This window comes from Brachyhypopomus gauderio, chromosome 3 (genome assembly GCF_052324685.1).
Source record: "Brachyhypopomus gauderio isolate BG-103 chromosome 3, BGAUD_0.2, whole genome shotgun sequence".
Lineage (NCBI taxonomy): Eukaryota > Metazoa > Chordata > Actinopteri > Gymnotiformes > Hypopomidae > Brachyhypopomus > Brachyhypopomus gauderio.
The window spans coordinates 7,388,851-7,407,527 of NC_135213.1; the positions used below are offsets into that span (position 1 = coordinate 7,388,851).

Genomic DNA, 18,677 nt, shown 5'->3' on the forward strand with positions numbered 1-18,677 from the left:
TGACACTTGGTTTAGCACTCAAGTCTCCCGGCCGCCTAACGCCCGCTGCTCCACCCCTCCTCCCGGTCAAAGAGGGAGGCTGATTGTAAATTGCGCTGTAACTGAGGTACATCAGGGTGGTAATTACCTTAGCAAGCACACGCAGGTTCATCATCTTCACGCAACGAGTAATCAGTATACCGTCGGAGTCGCTCAGCACAGCAACGCTGGGAGACGTTTTAAACTTCTAAACCCGCTGCACACAGACGCGGTCAGAACAGGCAGCGAGGCCTCTAAACTGAGCCCCCACGAGTTGATGAATTAACCATGTGTGACATTTTTCCAAGTGCTTAAATGATGATAAATATCACAGTATTTGGAGTCAACAGATGTGTTTTCTTGTCGACATTTCCCATAAGTCTTCCCCCACCCCCCCACGCCACCCTTCAAGGACCCATGTGTATTCAAGAGTGAGAGCATATCGACCAATCTGCATTTGCCCTTCACCTGCCTGCAGCTATTCCTGTGCTCGCTGAGTGATCAGATGTCACGCTACGTGACAAAACACCTCCACCATCTCAAACGCCTAGCAGCCGTGGGCCGAGACAGATTTCCTGATATGTTTTAGAGGAAGAGTAAATGTTAAAGTTCACCCAAGTGCAGTCATACTAAAGTGGTAAACGAGCTTAATCCAGTTAAATGAGACAGATTAAGTTTCATCAAAAAAACTGAGGCAGAAGCATCACATTTTGTACCTGTCAGACCTATCAAGTGACTATTTGTGCACTGTGACAATATGAGTGGCTAGCATAAAAAAGAGAAAGATACAAGAGTAAAAAAAAGATATGAAACAATAAAACTGTGCTGTTGCCAGAAAAATACGATTCTCCCCTCTCTAACTGACAGAGGAGAGACACTAAGCTAAATGTTACATAATTCAAAGAATTCGATGATAATTTCAACTAATTCTTTTGTGCCTCACTGGAGTGCACAACCACATAATTAAGCATAGGTTTTAAAAAACGAATCAGAACAGTGTGCTTAAAGGTATTTAAGTCCCTAGAAAGCTTGCATTACAATTAACAGAAGCAAATTTTTATCAGCAAATATTTTAAGGTAAAATGAATGTGTAAAAGTAATAGTTATGCAAGTTCCTTGATAGTAAATACTTAACAAAATGAGCAGCAATTAAATCAAGAAGGCCTGATTTGTTAGTGACTATAGCAGTTCTGGGTTAATAACCAATTATTGACATTTCTTAATTTTTTTTTTAACCAAAATTCAAAGCATTATGCTTGGTACAAGTCACCCTTTTTGTGCCCCTGTGTTACAGTGTAGCGATCACAGCATCATTGCAAAGCAAAGGGGATGTCTGTAACCTACTCAGCATGGAAAGGAGACACAATCTAGACTGAATAAAAAAAATTGTCTTGCCAACGTCTGACCATTCAATGAAGATGAACGATGATTTTTCAGCTTTACATTCAAAATCACTTTTAAAGATGTTATAACTGCTGCAAGACGTTGCTACTTCAAATGTAATTTAAGGCAAATCTGCAGTGAGGATATACAAAAATAAGTGAGTGCAAGTGAAGAACACATACTTTCAGACACAAAATCTGACAGAAAAAAATATAGCAAGCTAAATTACACAGACTTTGTACAAATCCCAATCCCTGATTGCTGGTGATAGCATAGCTAGCTAGCAAATTATGTTACGTGATGTAATGTTCAAACATAGCCAGCAAGATTAACCTAGAGCCATTTCTGACAGAATTTCAAACCATAATCACAAAATGTAGCATTAGCTAATCAATTCTAAATTCTGAGAAACATGTTGAGATGGATAGCGTCAAATGAAACCACCTGACTTGCCACAAGTTACCACTAGGTTGTGATAACTTTAGTTAACCTTATTTAAGTTAGTTAATACCCTAATACCCTTTTCAGTGTATATGAAACAATTTAAAATATGTATTTAAATAAAATACTTTTATTTGCTACAGATTTTAATTTATCTAGATAAATTTCACCAGTGTGGCAAATTATTCTTAAGAGTAGCTAGCTAGAGTCCTGACAGACTTAACTGATCAGTCTTCAGTATCGTGTCAGCTGTGTGAAGCTGTTTGTGTTGACAATATATCCCAAATATCTAACACAAATGTCAGGCTTCCAATTTGCATTTAAAATGTCTTAGCTACTTCAGCTGATTAAATGAATGTTCCCAACTAAATTACTAAATTAAATGTCCAGTTTAATGTTTAAGTTTAAAGCAGTAATGATCCATGTGAAATGATCACCTATCAAGCCACTATTTTTTTGACTAAATCTTTTGAAAAGAACGCTAATCAAACTAGACTTAATGATCATTTTATTTAGTCCACTGTGTCTAGAAAGGTAAAATTATTTGTTTTTAAGTAGTGTGAACATATCATATGTAAGGCAATACTTCTCCAAAAAGCTTAAATTGTGCACTTTTGAGAGTAAATGCACCTGCAGGTCATGCTCACAAAGCAAAACAAAATGTTTATTCTAAAGAGATAAAGTTTCCTTCACTTCTAACAGCATTCTATGAACCTTATCTTGGGACTTCAGTAATAGCACTGTACTTCAATAACACTTACCTGCCCGGGGCTCCACTGTTCTATTACCATTCTGGTCCATGAAGATGAATCTCCCCCCTCCAAAATCCACATTGTAGTCTGTTAGGTAGAGTAATGATGTGTAGTCGAAGGATCCGTAGGTCACCTGTTAAATCACAAATTTAGGACGACATTCTTTCCTTTTGCTAGTACTTGTTCCAAGCTTAGATGAATAAATATCCATCTTATACATCATTTTATTCATCTCATTTTCAATTGTTTCACAGTGGAATATAATAATGTACATGAAGCACTGGGGAAATTAAATATATAATCTAAGAAGGGTTAAATGTTTGAATGAGACAATGAATATTTTCCACTGCTCCATGTGCCTTAGTTTTTCTTCTTTTACCTCACCAGGAGGAAGTCTCTCTCCTAATTCTAGGATAGAGAATTACAGATTTAACTATTTGATTCAGATCTCCAAAAGCTTAGGTTGGTCCTGTCATGGCATTTTTCAAGTGCACATTCAAGAAAAACCCAACAGCAGGAATCCCATGGGAAATTGCTCTTTTTTTTGTGGTTTTTTTTTCTTTTCTTTTAAACCATCCTATGTCATCTCTTCACCAGTCTCACAGGGGCAAACTCTGGTGATACACAGAGTGGTGTAATCCATTTTTATGCAAATGGGGTGGTCTTAGGGCAATTATTAAAACTGTGTCAAGGAATGACAGATGACAGCAGCATTTAAAATTCTGAATGCACTTTATACAGCTGCCTCAAAAATGCAGGCGGTGCCCTGAATTAATGAAGAGTCAAACAGGTGGAATCCAACACCCAGCTCCTATAAAAGGTGCAGTGAACTAACCAAATCCAATTAAAAATGCTACACATCGTTGATATTTGCCATCAAAAAAAAAAGTTGAATCTTCAGAATCAAAGCCATGCTTCTGAATTAAGCTTGCTAACGAGCCGTGCAAATAAAGTATGAGTCATGTTATTAAGCATTCAAAAACAGCTTTACTGTTGGTTAAGATTCAGGTACTCCACAGTGGGTGGTAGGTCATTTAGTTCTCAATATTATAAAACCTCACAATATGGCAATACAATTCTCAAATAGCATGTTTCTGCAAAAAAATGATTGATTAAGGTTATGCAGATCTGGTTCCTTAATATTGTTGAAATGTAAATAGCATTCTTCCATGTTCATTTCATATTTCAGTCCATCTTTATGGTCAGAAAACCATAGTCTCATATTTCATATCTAAGCTGCTGTTATATGCTGATATGAGACTAGTTCAGATTGTGAAGAACTGGATATTGACTTAGAATGCTCCTTTAAAGAGTTTCATAGCAATCAATTATAAATGCCTGCTTCAAGGAACAGATGGGATCTTTGCTATTCCCCCATGAGGCTCATTGAGTGCTCTGATCACCTCAGATGATGTTACTTTGAAGTCAAGCCAAGTGTCAAACATGCCACATCTCCTTTCAGTTGTAGAAGAGAGCAAATTGCCTCTTAATTAAAACATTAATCAATATTTGGACTAAATCTACTTTGTCTCAAATGCAAACTACATTTACTGATTTGAATTAACAACACAATGATAATAATGATATTTATGTGAGCAATCATGTTGAATGTAATAGTTGTAATCGAATAATGTAATAGTAAAGATTTAATGTTTTAGTCTTAATTAATAAATAATCACTCTAGTATTTATCAGAAAGCAGCTTCGGGTCTGAAATAAAGCAGTACAGTACCCATAAACAGGAAGACAGTGGCTCCTTGTTACATGAGTAAATTCACCTTCACCTTGATTCACCATCCAAACCATTTCCAATTCAGTGAATTATTATTTACCTATCCTGTCATCACAATGCAAAAGCAGGAACCTGCCCTGGACAAGGCACACACCAAACAGGCCAACTAAGGGTTGCCAGCTGACCAGAGACAGTCCGGGATGGGGCAGGGTGGGGGATTGGAGATGAGAATCTGCTATTTTTTATATTCTAAATTCAACTTTTGAATTATTTTTCTTTTAATCAAAAATTCTCCACAGTTATTGTATTACTTGGCAGAGGAAAATGCATGGCCCTGTTATACTTTTTTCAAATGTCCTGCTCTATGCTAACTCCTTAAACATTAGCAAACATGGCTCTTTGAGGCAATTAAAAAGTGATTTTGGGAGAAGCTGACACAGCACCAACCCACTGCTGCCCAACAATTCCACATTTAACCACCGACTCACAACTCACAACCCAACAACTGGCTCAGGAGAACAAGAGTGAAGAAAGAAAAGAAAGAGTGAAGAAGGCACATGAAGTTGAAAGACAGGAACAACTAAACAAGATCTCGTCCAAAAGTAGGGGAAGTAGGGAGCGAATCAGAAATGACAAAAAAAGTGAAAGACTTGAATTGACTCTTCATTAGCTGAAGATGATGCTTGCATGGCACTTTGAAACGACCTAGTTGGATTTGCGTCCAGTGTGTCACATCCAGTGAGATAATGAAGAGTTCACCCGAACCTTAAGCTAACCAGGCAGTTTATGAGTGGCAGACGCCGAGTCCAATTAGTGAAGTCTAAGATCAGATAACCTTCAGTCTACTGGACTTTAAATAACCCAATTAGCATCGTAGTTTTGTTTAAATACTTGACATGCTTTATTTGAAATATCGTTTGAAGTTACTGAAGTTTGGACAATTTTAATGAGCTTTACCACATTTCCAGACTAACCCAGTGATTAATGATTAATGAAGTTCAGTGAATAATCAAGCCTTCTGTCTGAAGTGGCATTTAACTATATATTTGAAGTAAAAAAAGAAGAATTATCACCTAACAATGAACTGTCTGTTTTTAAGACAGTCTTTTAAGTCTAATGTGACTTATTATCCCAAATCTGCTCATGAGCAACTGGTCACAAGTGCACACTCAATGTAAATGCTGTACTGAAATAAGAAGTGCAATGAATACAAAAAAGTGTGACTGAGACTTCATTCTTTCATTTGGCATGCAGGTCATAACACCATGACTAATATTATAATATGACGAACCCCATGATATAGAAGAGGTGTGATAAGATGCCATGGTGCCATGTACTGTTCACTGGTAACAACACCATTTCACACAATAATTTTATTTCATTTGAAATTTTTTTATATTTTTGAAAGTTTTGTTTTGTTGGCCTTGATCGCACAAAAAGAAGAATAAAGGAAAGAAAAAAAACAAGGTGGCTGGCTTTAAGCACAGAGTCCTCGAAAATATGTGCAGAAAACCACATACTCTTCATCCGTAAATCGCACAATGCTCAAGGTGAACAAAATTGAAAAAAGAGTTGGCTTTGTCCAACCTGTCTTGAATCCAATGTGCAAGTGATTCCCAAAGGGTCTCAATGAGCACAACTGAACACACTTTGAAATTACTAGCTTCAACCTTTGTACTAAACAATAATGAGGTTGGCAGCCCAAAGAAAATCTAATAAACACTTCTACAGTGATGACCATAAAGATGTTTTGTCAGGGTCACTGACTCTAGATGCTTGCAATAAAACAAATCTAAACTGAAAGGACAATCAAGGAATTTGGCAAGATTCTTACAGTTAAAAGAAGTATTGGGGGGGGGGAATAAAGTCATTGAATGAATGTGTATGCATCTGTGCACGTGTGTGTGTGAGATCTAAGGCTGAGTGTAAGTGATACCTTGTCGATGTGTGGGTGCCAGTATTCATCGTGAGTGGTTCTGGCAGCGCTGCTGTTGATGCGAGAGAAGAACGTGGGTTTGGTGAGGTGCATCTGCCGGGGATCGAGCCCAAACGTCTCAGCGATGGCTCTCTGAATGCGCCCACGCACATCCCTAGTTTGGAGCAGGACACTATTATTAACGATGTCCCTAATGTCCCTAACAATGTCTGCTTGTTAAATGTCTGTTTACAAATGTTTATGTAATTTGAGAGCCAATTTAAATCCTATATAGGATTTTAATTAGCTCTCAAATTACATAAACATTTGTAAACATATGGGAAGCATGTATATATAATACATAAATAAATGGGCTAACATTACAAAGACACATATCAAGAATTTGATTACTGCATGGGTGTTTTATTATTACTTTTTTGTCATTGTGATCATTTATAAATTACCTATAAAGGTTAAAATCCTCCTCTGTGAAAATATCCCTTATTTCAGCACTAAAGTATCTGGAAAGGAAACAGATGAAGCAGGACTGAGATATACTGGAGCAAACGGACCTCATCAGCAATGCCTCCGTGTCCCGGCTAAACGGACCTGCTACTCAAAGGGCAGAATACAAAGACTGCAGGCATATTAAAATGCAGGCTATCAATGTGCAGAAACGCCACAGCAACTCAAGCCTGTCGAATACAGAATGCAGCGTGTCAATCTGACTGAGGGCAGAGGAGGAAACGCCCCACGCAGCAGAGTGGGTCTGCAGAACTTCAAGATGTTAAGAATTAAGACAGGCAGCCTGAAAAACAAAACCAAAGGATAAAAATAAAAGAAAAAGCGAACTGATTTTGCCTGAGGACTAAGGACCCAGAGGCACCTTTTGATGAACAGATGAAAAGCTCAGTGAGCCCAGCTGATGGTGCTGTTCTAGGCTTGAGTCTGGCCCAGTTGGACGCTCCAGGCCCCTGCAAGTTCAGCACTGGTTCACTCACTCACCTGTAGATGTTCACAAACTTCTTTCCCCATGACAGGGCTCCAGAGTGGAGGTCCAGGATCGAGGCCTACACGCACGCACACACACGCACACACACACACACACACACACACACACACACACACACCAGATCAAACCAGTGAAACCATACATACTGAACATGTCAGGGAAAATCCTATACATAGGAGAGAAGGTAAGAGTTTAGGATTCCCAAAAGAAAACTTCCCAAGGAAGTGAATAAGTGGCATATGTGAAGCGTGTCTGCACATGTTGTTGCTGCTAGTTCTTGGTAAAAAGATCAGTGAATGGGTGCAAGATTCGGGGGGGGGGGGGGGGGGGGGTGTCCCCTGCCTTCTGGGTCAATCCACCACATGAACACATCCAGATGTACGTGAAGTACCCTCACACGGACTTCGTATTCCCACCTCCAGATTAAAACAGCCACACATCATTAAAAAAATGCTTTGCATGGAGAATCAGCCTGGGGTTAGAGCCTTAAACCTCAAGCCACCCGCTGGGTTGATGTAGGGCTCTGTGCTGTCTAAACAGACCCGTTTACACTGCAGTGGCAGTGTTTCTAGAGGCATTCCTACAGCTGCAGTTTGGGTCACAACCCCACAAATCCACATCCATTACTTCACCTTATCTCATGGTGCGCCACAGAAATGTCACAGACCTGCAGTTTGTGATATCTCTGCTCTTCTTTCTGATATTGTACCCTTGAAATAATCATAGATCCAGGATGAAAAGATCACATGGATTTAAAGATGCTGTCTGCTGCCTATCATTAGGATCTAGAGAACCTTTTCAGCGTTAGTGAACTCCCTCCCTTTGTCTGTCTTTATGGAACCTGCATGAAAGAGTTATACGTGACACAAAGAACAGTCCCTACACAGTCAAGCGACAAGCTATCTTTATTCAAAAGCTTATTTCCTTTTTGCAGCCTTGATACCTTGATTGAAAATAGGAAATGTATACCAAATAAAGATGAATGTAATTGTGCCTGACTGTGTATAAAGCTAGCTGGACCATGTGGTTTATCAATACAATGAGGGCTGTTTTCGATTGCCTAAATGTGTCCATGTCACTCAGTGATTTCATCTGAGGTCTTCTGAAGTCAATCGAATTTATACATTGTTACTTTATTAGTAATAATTAAAAACCAGGACATAATTGGTGCTACAGCTTTGCTACAATGAAACATCAATATTAGAACCTTCATACACTGTATAAACCAGTCATTGTATTAGATACATCTTCCATGTATCTACTGCCCTCTTGTGTATGGTACATGGCTGTGCATTCATAATCAATGTAACCTAGACACTGAACATAATTAGGGAAAATTCTGATTATGTATTTGAGAAAGCTGCCAGGCACAAAAAGGCAGAAAAGTCAAATGAAGAAAGGAAGAAACTATATAGTCTATAATAAAGCACGTCTACTCACGCCTCCATCTGAGCCACCGAGTGACAGTCCTCTGATGGCTAACCTGTGGATTCAGAGAGGACATTTCATGAATGTACGTGCATCGTTCTTGCTTGTGTTTACACGTTAGTGAAGGTGTGTTCACCTCTTGAGCACCTGTGCCTCATCCTCGGTTACCACACTGTCTGACACTGATCTACCACATTTCACAGGAGTGCATCCTGTGGACAGAAAACATCAGACAACATCTCCCACATTAGATCAGATCATTAGATCAGATTAGAGCTGGGCGATATGGCCCTCCAAAAAAATCTTCGATTAATTTTTTTTAAATCCGATTTTCGATTTTAATAGATTTATTTTCCTCTACTAAAAAACTACAGATGATAAAGGAATGGTAAAAAAAAGTTTTAATTTATTTTTCACTTAAATTTCCCCTTTGGGGTTAAAGTGCAAGCAGAAACAAATTGTAAACAAGTGAGAACATTCAGTAACTTTTAGAAGGTTTTCTCCAACATACTTTAAGCATTGACACAATGCAACCTCAAACTTAAAATAAATAAATAAAACACACCCTCAAAAAATAAATAGATATAAATAATTTGGTGCCCTTTAATAAAATGGAAAACAAATACAATTGAACAATTCTTGCATGTTGTACTGACAGTCACGCTGTCTACATTCTGATTAAGAACAGGGCTCCCCTCACTTTAGCCTAAATTCCAGCACTTTTCAAACCTGAAACACAATGTAACATTAAAATTCGTCAGGTAAATGTTCCTTCCACTGTTTCTTTATACTACCACAGTTTATACTTTATACTACAATAGTTGCCAGGTTCGCGTTTTCACGCCAAATTGGGCTTGTTTGGAAAATCCAGCCGCGGGTAAAAATTATGGGGTCGCGGGGTGCGGTTTTTTGGTCTACTTTTGAGTTGGGCTACCGCAGGAGTTACAAGTCAACACTAATAATGGATCGCGATATAATACTTAATTTGTCTCCATTTTACACACTCGCGAGGTGCCCGGAGCCGCGCGCTACGGTCACTCGCGAAAGTATAATCCATTGAAGCGGGTTCGGTGACCGAGGCAGAAACTGCTTAATCCAAAATATCCCGCGGAGGGAAACTTTATTGACAGCGCAACTGAATAGCACTCTTCGCTCTCTCCCTCTATCGGTTTCAAACACCTTACAGCGAGGACTTGTTTGGTCTACATCTGACGCCGCAAAACCGAACCAACTCCAGATCACGGAGCTAGTTGCTCTTTTCTTGGACACAAGTTCCGCCGTCATGTTTGTGTGTGTGTGTTTTGAGGGTGGATGGGTGGGAGGTGCTAAACTCACTGAACTACGGGAGCCCACAGTGCAGCGTCGGTGGTGAAAATTAAATCTCAGAAAATCGATTTTCTTAAAAACACATCGTCCTTAACTGTAAATTCGAATTAATAGATAATATCGATTAATCGCCCAGCTCTAGATCAGATCAGAAGCAGTGTCGTCCTCTGCTTTTCAGCCTTCATTCATTCATCAACAACTTGTTCTGTCACTTACAAAGCAACACAAAACCATTGCTGAGTGACTACTGGAGCCTGCGGTTACCATTTCCTTTAAACATCACGATCACACAGAACATCTATAGCATGTAGTTTTACTGCTAGGGGTGTGGACTGTACTACTATAAGCCCTCTCTCTTCGTCATGTTGCTTGACCCCATGCAAGTTCTGATCAACTCCAGCACCTCTGTGTCGTGCGTAGACCCATTGGGACAACCAGTTAGGAGTTCCGTATAGGGCCTCAGCGCATGGTGTCCGACAATGTGAGTGGCTCCTGCAGTAGTTGACCAGTGAACACCCATGATACACACACTTATGTTCACCTTGGTAGAACAGGACCCTTCCTTGCTTATCTGAGCAACTCAATCTTCAAACGGAACATTTCTATTCTAGTAAAAGGAATAAAACATGGCAAATTAGAAGTGAGGAGTGTTGAAGATGCCAGTATTTTTTTAAAGTCCTGTTGCTGTCTACAGGAAGTAACTCTTTCCTATTGAAATGTCTTTGCTTTAGGATCAGTAAGTGCTGACAGTGTCCCAGGATCTGGGTCACTGAAACATGCCGAAATGTCTCTTTGATCCTGCAGCCCCCTACAAGAACTTCTCATGAACCTTATAGTTACCAGAAATTCAATTTCACATACCTTTGTAAAAAGTAAAAGAGCTGGACTTACCACCCTCAAAAATGCCAACAAAAGGCAAAACTCACTGGGTTTAATGTTAACTCAAGAGCTGACGGCTCGATTCTGCAGAATCCTGTCATTGTGATGGCCCTTCTCATTGTAGTCAGTCTATGGGAGAATGCTAATCTCAAACAGCGAGTTAATATGTTTGCTTGTTATTTTGTGTGAGTGCAAGCAGCCATCAAAACGCATGGAAATGAAGCACTATGCATTTTCACACTGGCATATTCTTTGTTGGGATCACAGCATATGGGAAGAGCAGGTGATCTTAGATGATGATGCTGATGAGAGTTTTAAATGTTTCATTCATTATTCCTATCCATTTCCGTTTCATTCATTAATACTATCTGGGACTAGGTGGGCTGAGTGCCCGAGCTCCCCATTTCCAGGTATTATGGTCTGCATGGATGATGACCTGAGCCAGGCATGCTTCAGTAGTGAATGGGTTTTCAACAGCAAGGAACCGGGAACCCCTGGTCTGTGCATCAGTGCAATGGTGCAATTTATAAAGGAATCAAATACATGACAGGCTGTGCAAGCTTGAACCATGTTTGAATGGCTGCATTCATCAACCATGAGAATGCAGCAACAGATAGCAGTTTTAAATAGAGGCACAGGTATATGTACTTTAATACAGAGATCAATAAGTTAATACCTGGGAAACGCTTGTAGTTTTTGTAATCTTCAGAGCACTGGACCAGGAACACTCTGGGCTGTGACAGTACTTCTTGTCTTGAGACCAGAGTCTCTGTGATGCCATCATTGAAACTTATAAAGAGCCAGCTCATTACAACACACATGGCAGTCAGAAGCAGAGTGATGGCGTGTGCTCTGCGTGGGAAGGACTGTCTCTGTGCGTTAATCCTGAGCAAAAGACGTCAAAACAAATCTATAACACTAACTACTACATTCATTCATTCATTCATCACATTCGCGGAATTACCAACAGGTTCAGCTCAAGCAACCTCCTAAGCAAATGTCATACATTAATATTCATAGTGCAGCTGGTCAACTATCACCTGGCTGGATGTTAACTTAGTCGTGTTAACAGAAACCCGCTGGGGATATGTTTTCTGGTTTTAAGCCGTTAGTTAGATATTTATCTATGATCTGATATCGCCTTTATTGAGTTTGTTGAAAACTGAAATCGTGTTCTGCAGACTGCAATGCAACTGACAATATGCAAAGTAAAAGACATTCGGTTTGGGAAAATAAAAGCGTTACTACCTTTTTAGTTTTTTCTCAGTGGTGTTAGCGTCTGAGATTTTAACGTTTCCTCGGCGTTGCACAGCCATTAAATAATAATAATTAACCGTCTGTTTTAGAAGGAACAGGTAAAAAAACAATCTAGTGAATGGATACAACTCGCACGTTAGCTATTATGTATAAGTGAAGCTGGAGAGTGTCTCGTTTCCGCGTTAGAATTTTCAAAATAAAAGTCTCCAAAAATAAGCGCGCACACCTTGATCAGGGAACCAACGGTAGCAAATCGGCAGTGGGAGAGTTTAACTGGCAACCTTCCAATTACCAGTGAAATATCTTAACCACTGAGCTACCACTACACCCAAGTTCTTACTGAGCTATCATGTAGTAAATTTTACCTGCTGAAAATGAACCACACAGAAAAATTTTATAGTGAGATGGGACATGCTTTTCACACATGATGAAGATTTAGAGGTTAGACGTGGACCATCTTTGAAGGTATTTGAAAAGTGCTTCCATAACAGCAGAAAATATTTATTTGAACTCATCTGAACATCAGATATACTCAGTAATTGCAGTTCAAATATAGGTGACCTGGTATGTGCGAGTGGAGTGTGTGTGCATGTATGCATATATGAGGTAAAGGGAAATACAATGTAAAAAATGGTCACAGAGAGTTCTTATAAAACCTGGACAAAATAAAAACTTTGGTCTCACTTCCCCAGTGCAGACCTGAAATACAGCAATCCAATTTCTTACAATGCTATTTGTTTCCATATAGAATCCATAAACAATCTAGTGTGTGTGTGTGTGTAATCAACCGTCTGTAGGCTCCCTAACAAACCTCACCATGACAGAAAACTAAGAATAGCTCTACGTTTATATGCAACCTGCTTACTATACAGAAAGAAAATGACAGGGATATTTAGGAGTCCTCCACACAAAAGTAAATCGATTATTATTGTATTCATCAGTAATCACACATTTAGAACTGATGTTTTTGATATATTTAAACAATAATTAAGGGAACCCAATGGAGAGTGAGCTAGGTGAGCAAACCACTAACACTGTCATTTGAAGTGAAACTTTTGGCAGTTTGCCATTTCTGACAATTTGAATTCATTAACATCTACTGGTATTCATTACCACCTTATAAACTCAGGTACAAAAGCAAGCATGAAGTTCCCAATATATAAACTGTACAAATAAATCACAAAACATGCAAGAATAAGTCAATCTAAACTGGGATAAAAATTTAAACAATAAGATCTCTAAGTGTGGACCATAAACAGCAAAATTTCTTTATCCAATGAAAAATTATTCTTGGAAAGAAAAAAAAACCTTTTGCGGAAACTTTCTGAAGTCACACTGGCTATTTTAATTATCAATATACAACTTGCATACTGTTCTGTGCCAGACCTCCAAAGTGGTAATACAGCCAAAATGAATTAAACAAGTAAACGTACTTATACAGCAAATGTTAGAATATTTAATGTTTGGACACATTTTTTTGTGTTTTCATAAAAAGAGAATGCAAGCGGTGTTTAACACCACCAATTTGAGCTGAAGAAAATGAACTGCATTATGTATCATGAACAGTATACTGCCAGAGTAAATAGTATATCAAACTTAAGAATTTGTAAAAGATTAGAAAAATATCGATGACTGGTCTGATTGCTGGCAACTGTGCTTGCTACAGAACCTATACAACCTAAGGACCTAACCTGATTGGCTACAAGATTTACTACCTACTTCAGAGAAAAAATGTGCTTCCAAGTGACAAGAACTAAGGTAGACAAACACAGTTACCCACAGTCCTTAGTGACCCCAAAATAACAGGGACTTAAAAGTCAGTACTGCACCTTAGAATGGTTGTAACGTAAACTGTAGAAGAGTTATACATTTCTGTGTGATGACGTTTTAATATTTTATTGAGTTGTACAATATTCCCTGATGGCCGTACTGGCCGATGAGTCATACACTGGGAAGAAAATTAAACAGCAAAATTAAGAAGGGATGAAATTGTCCATTGAAAGAGGAGTTAAAAACTCTCGGTTGGGGAACAAGTGAATCCCATTGTAGCTTGTGAGTCTATATTGTCCCATCTCGCTTTGACAAAAGAAAAGGCTCCACACGTTGGCCACACACATGCAGACACACACACACACACACACACATCCTTTCATGTTTGTTCTGTGTGGGAGACAAAAACAAATTTCACATTAGTGATCTAGACAAAGGCCATAACAGATCACACACATACATGTTATTGCTTTATATAATTGCACATGGATTTTCCTCATTAAGAGTGAAGAGGGATGTGATGAAATGTTCAAAGCTATTATCTTACCTATGTAAGTTTCTTAGCTTTGTTGTACAGTGAATCCACAACTTTGCTCATGTTATGTATGGTTTCAAGGGCTGCCTCATAGGTCCTGTCTACAGGGGGTTCTTCAAAAATGATCAGAACTCCCTCACCTTGGTCAAGGATGCCTACAATAAAGTATCATTAGAGGGCAGCAATGAGACATGTAATTATTAGCAGTTATCCATTGCCAATATCCAGTTTAAGACAGTGGTACAGGCACAATTATAGCAGCAACTGAACAAATGTCGACTTGCCATGAAACTTCTTGTCCAGGATCATTTGTGACAATTTTCTCTCAACTTCACCCTGCAGACAAAAATACAAGTTCATCTGATCTGTCCACATGCCCATCAGGTTCAGTCTTATTTTCAGCATCACTTATATGCATGTGCATTTGATCTGCCTCCTTAAATAATACAAAAATAAAAGCAAACAAATCCAAAAGTGAAATAACTTTTTTGTTTTAAGTGTCCTAGTTTAAAAAAAAAAGCCAAAGATTTTTTTTTACCTTTGAGAGTTTGATGAGACTTGATATGTGTGTTATCTAGAAAATGAAACACATACTGTCAGAGACAGAAACCAAAAAAATGGGTTCAGTGTCAGCTGGAAACACGAACTCAGAAATGTGGTTCCTAAATCAGTGGCAACGCTCAACATGCTCTACGCTGCTGACCCAATCGGCATTTTACGGAACTCGAGCGAGCCTTTCAAAAGTGCTTATATTGTCTCCGGATTATTGTTGTGGTCAGGGACGTCCATACCTGTACCCTAGAAAAGGGCTCAATGACCCGGATCAGGTTCTGCTCTAGCAGATTGTCGTAGAGCTTGGCCAGGTGCGTGCTGATGATGGGGTCGTCCTTCAGCTCTTTTGAATACTCCGTCAGAGCCTACGCATCGGCGCGTGCACAACGGAGGGCGGACAATGAGCGGCAGACACAAGACAACTCGTGTGTCCAAAAGAAACTGTCGGCACGCCCGTCTCACCTTTTCAAAGTCTGCTAACGATCTGTTCTTGCTGGCTTGCGCCACGCACTTGAGCGCATCCGTCTGTTACCGGTCGGGACAGAGAAAAGGGAGAGCTGCTCAGTTTACGCGTGTAGACAGGGAGGTCAAATGAAGCCTGGGGAGTCACGCGGAGGCGTGTGCGGAGCGTGGGGGCGTACGTACCTGTCTCCCAGCGTAGCGAAGCGCCAGCTTGCCACTGATCAAGGCTTGTACTTCTTCTGGGCTATAAAGCGGCGAAACAGAAATGAAAAGTGAGATTTGCAGATAAGAAAACACGGGCACGGCTTTAGCATCTCAGCTCATCCGCTAACAGCAATGGTCATTACTGGCTTTGCTGACTGCAAAGTTTCCTTTGACTTTTTCAAATATACAAGCCTGAAAGTAAGAAAAGGACTTGCATCTACATTCTCTTCACTGCCCCGTTTTACTCTGCAATCACTGTCAGGAAACCTTGACGTTTTAATATCACTTAAGCCCATTACTTACAGGACTGTGGTTCCAACTAGCAGTGCTGTTCCAACGCAACCATAAAACACACCGAAGCTCAATTCTTCAGGCGACGCAGTAAGCAAAGCGCAGGATCATATATAGGACTCCCACACAGGCACGAGAACAACTGCACACTGCAGCCTCACTTACGAGTTGAGCATTATCTTGCAGAGAAGCATGTACTTCAGAGCAGTGATGGCCCTGGGGCTGTCGATGGAGTCGTAGCCCTCGAACGCCTCAAAGAAGTAAGAATAGGCCGTCTTCCAGTCCTTCTCCTCAGCCGCGTGGATGATGCCTACAGGACACACATGGAATAATTTCCCAAGTTAAAAGACACATTACATATGTACGTGTATACGGCATGTTTTTTCCTTTGACAAATGGGGGTTCTTGGGTATAATGAGTTTAAGGCTTGCCTGACTGCATGTCGAGGGCTGCCTGAAGTTTGGGTGGACAGTATATGGCGTTGGCGGTGGTCCTGGCTGAGGTAAGGGCAGCCCTGGCCTTAGGCAGGTTGCTAAGCGCATGGTACGTTTTGCTCTCAAGCAGCTGGACCTCCACCAGTAAAGCTTTGTCATCCATCTTCTTCAGCTCCTGTAATAACTGGGAGCCTGTGGGAACAGTTGGTCTTAGCATTTTAGCAGATTTACAGAACACAAGTGAGCAAGATGCGCCAATATTATGTGATTAGGTCAACGTCATCCCAGCAGGACATTTCTGTGGGGACACTCACCCAGCTGCAAAGCTTCTTGGTACCTCTTGGTGTCAAAATACAATGAGATCAGACGAGCCTACAGGACAAAAATACGGCATGTGGATTTTCATACTGTTCAGTCTCACACTTCTTACCCTACAGATAGTCTAAATACAGTATACGGTCAACACAGCACATACCATACGTGGCCAACACTAATGACATATTTACCTCCAAGGCCTGTCTGAGGAAGGTCCTCTTCTCAGTTTTGGCCCACTCAATGCACTCGAGGCACAGCTCTACCTCTTGGCCTGTAGCTGCTTCCATATCCAGGAAGAGATCGAGCAGAGAGCGCACCAGACGTGCAGCCTTCGCCTTGCTGATGGAGATCAGGAAAGGCCTGACGAACTTCAGGAGCCCTCCGAGCTCTAGAATAGAAAAAGTGAAACATTGTAGAGATGTTGTAGGCCCATGAATAGGGTACTTCAGAGTTACACGTGGGTCTTTTTATTCTGAATAAAGTGTCACCTGCTGCTTGTCCCGTCTTAGCAAGCAAGGTGCCGAGTTCCAGGATGCTCTGTTCTTTGACACGTACGGCCTCTTCATCGTCCTGCTGAACATCTCGCCTGACTGAGGAAAACATGTGAGAACAATGAATGTGTAAGCAAATAAAAGAGTTCATAGGTCTTTCTCAAATAAATATGGCTTCACAGCACCACAAAATAAGATCCAACCCCTACAAGGAAATGCATTTCAGTTCTTTGGAAAAAGACTGTCAATAAAATGTAATTTTTTTTCTTAAACAACTTAACCATGTATTTAGTTATTAAATTATATACCATACCATATACTGCGTATACAGCGTTTAACAAGTGCCCGTATCAGCTTAATAACGTGATAAGTAGTTAGCTATGCTTGTAGGAGTTAAATAAATGCTAAATAACCCATGTACAACCACATAAAGGCAGTACTGTATTCAACACTTAAATGACAGTGAGCTAACTGTACTCTGTAACGGGTAGTAGGCAGCACAGCCCTAGCTCGCCTCAGGGGCCCTCACTAGCCTGCTAGATAACCAAGATATCTAGGTGGTAAAGTAGCAGTTATATTTCCTTTAACTGGCTAGTGGGTCTAGTAAGTGGAGGTGGAGGACAAATGTGAGTAAACGTAGCTGGGTTAGCTAGCTCAACTCTAACTTACACCAAAGAGCAGCTGGCGTTAAAGAAATCGCTGACTAACTAGCTAGCTAGCTTAGCTGTGTGAGCTACGTGAGTTTTAACGTCGCCCCTGAGAGCCCCGGGTCACTGTTGGCTCTCTAACGTTACACTAAAACGAAATAACGGTGAACTAAAACGGTTTATCTGTCGTCAGAGTGTTAAACGTTGACAGATAGATAATAACACAACTGTGCTTGGACAATTAGGCCAGCGTAACTGGCCATTCAACGGCTGAACCCTCAGTAGAGCTTAGCTGGACGGCTAGCTGCTGTTAGCTTAGCTGGACGGCTAGCTGCTGTTAGCTTAGCTGGACGGCTAGCTGCTGTTAGCTTAGCTGGACGGCTAGCTGCTGTTAGCTTAGCTGCCGTTAGCTTAGCTGTATGGCTAGCTGCCGTTAGCTTAGCTGTATGGCTAGCTGCCGTTAGCTTAGCTGTATGGCTAGCTGCCGTTAGCTTAGCTGGACGGCTAGCCGCTGTGAGTTATGTCAAGCTAATCCGCTAGCAACACAGTGCAGTGAGTCAGCACCGCAGCAGCCGGCTCATGGTTGGGAAGAGACTGCTGTCAAAGTTAGTATAAGTCAAATGAATTCAATGAAGCACTTATATAAGACTCAGAACGTCTTACCTATTGAATGTAAAATGTCGATAGAAGCGTCCCGGTCCGTACTAATAAGAGACTGAGCTCTCTGAAACTCAACCACTGCTGCGGCTGCCATCTTCCCTATTCAAAACCTGCGTACCCACAAACACTTGCGAAGGACACCAGAAATACGCGCTGACGAACACGTCGGACGCA

General features: G+C 40.5%; 2 protein-coding genes across 2 annotated transcripts in view; both read right to left on the reverse strand.

Moving 5' to 3' along the window:
* ogfod3 (2-oxoglutarate and iron dependent oxygenase domain containing 3) overlaps positions 1–12,309 on the reverse strand; it is a 27,380-nt gene extending 15,071 nt beyond the window's left edge. The window contains exons 1-8 of the mRNA XM_076999195.1: positions 12,134–12,309; positions 11,562–11,770; positions 8,817–8,892; positions 8,693–8,735; positions 7,246–7,310; positions 6,705–6,761; positions 6,262–6,415; positions 2,604–2,727 (exon numbers count right to left, since the gene is read on the reverse strand). Coding sequence (XP_076855310.1) covers positions 2,604–2,727; positions 6,262–6,415; positions 6,705–6,761; positions 7,246–7,310; positions 8,693–8,735; positions 8,817–8,892; positions 11,562–11,770; positions 12,134–12,201 — 796 coding nt within the window. The 5' untranslated portion in view covers positions 12,202–12,309. The remainder of the gene's footprint in view (positions 1–2,603; positions 2,728–6,261; positions 6,416–6,704; positions 6,762–7,245; positions 7,311–8,692; positions 8,736–8,816; positions 8,893–11,561; positions 11,771–12,133) is intronic.
* Positions 12,310–13,041: 732 nt separating this feature from the next.
* psmd11b (proteasome 26S subunit, non-ATPase 11b) lies at positions 13,042–18,666 on the reverse strand. The gene is made up of 13 exons (XM_076999199.1): positions 18,507–18,666; positions 17,194–17,295; positions 16,897–17,093; positions 16,705–16,762; positions 16,388–16,582; positions 16,122–16,266; positions 15,645–15,705; positions 15,462–15,524; positions 15,239–15,364; positions 14,986–15,021; positions 14,732–14,783; positions 14,460–14,602; positions 13,042–14,302 (listed from the first exon to the last, which is right to left on the reverse strand). Exons 1-12 carry the CDS (start codon positions 18,595–18,597, stop codon positions 14,460–14,462), a joined length of 1,269 nt encoding a protein of 422 aa, XP_076855314.1. The 5' UTR covers positions 18,598–18,666; the 3' UTR covers positions 13,042–14,302.
* Between the last annotated feature and the right edge of the window lie 11 nt (positions 18,667–18,677).

Bases quoted from the DNA above. Each gene is read 5' to 3' on its own strand.
- psmd11b (XM_076999199.1), bottom strand. From the start codon at position 18,597: ATGGCAGCCGCAGCAGTGGTTGAGTTTCAGAGAGCTCAGTCTCTTATT. The intron at 17,094-17,193 runs GTGACACTTTAT...TTTCTATTCTAG, and splicing joins TAAGACGGGACAAGCAGCAG to AGCTCGGAGGGCTCCTGAAG. The intron at 15,525-15,644 runs GTACGTACGCCC...GACCGGTAACAG, and splicing joins TTCGCTACGCTGGGAGACAG to ACGGATGCGCTCAAGTGCGT.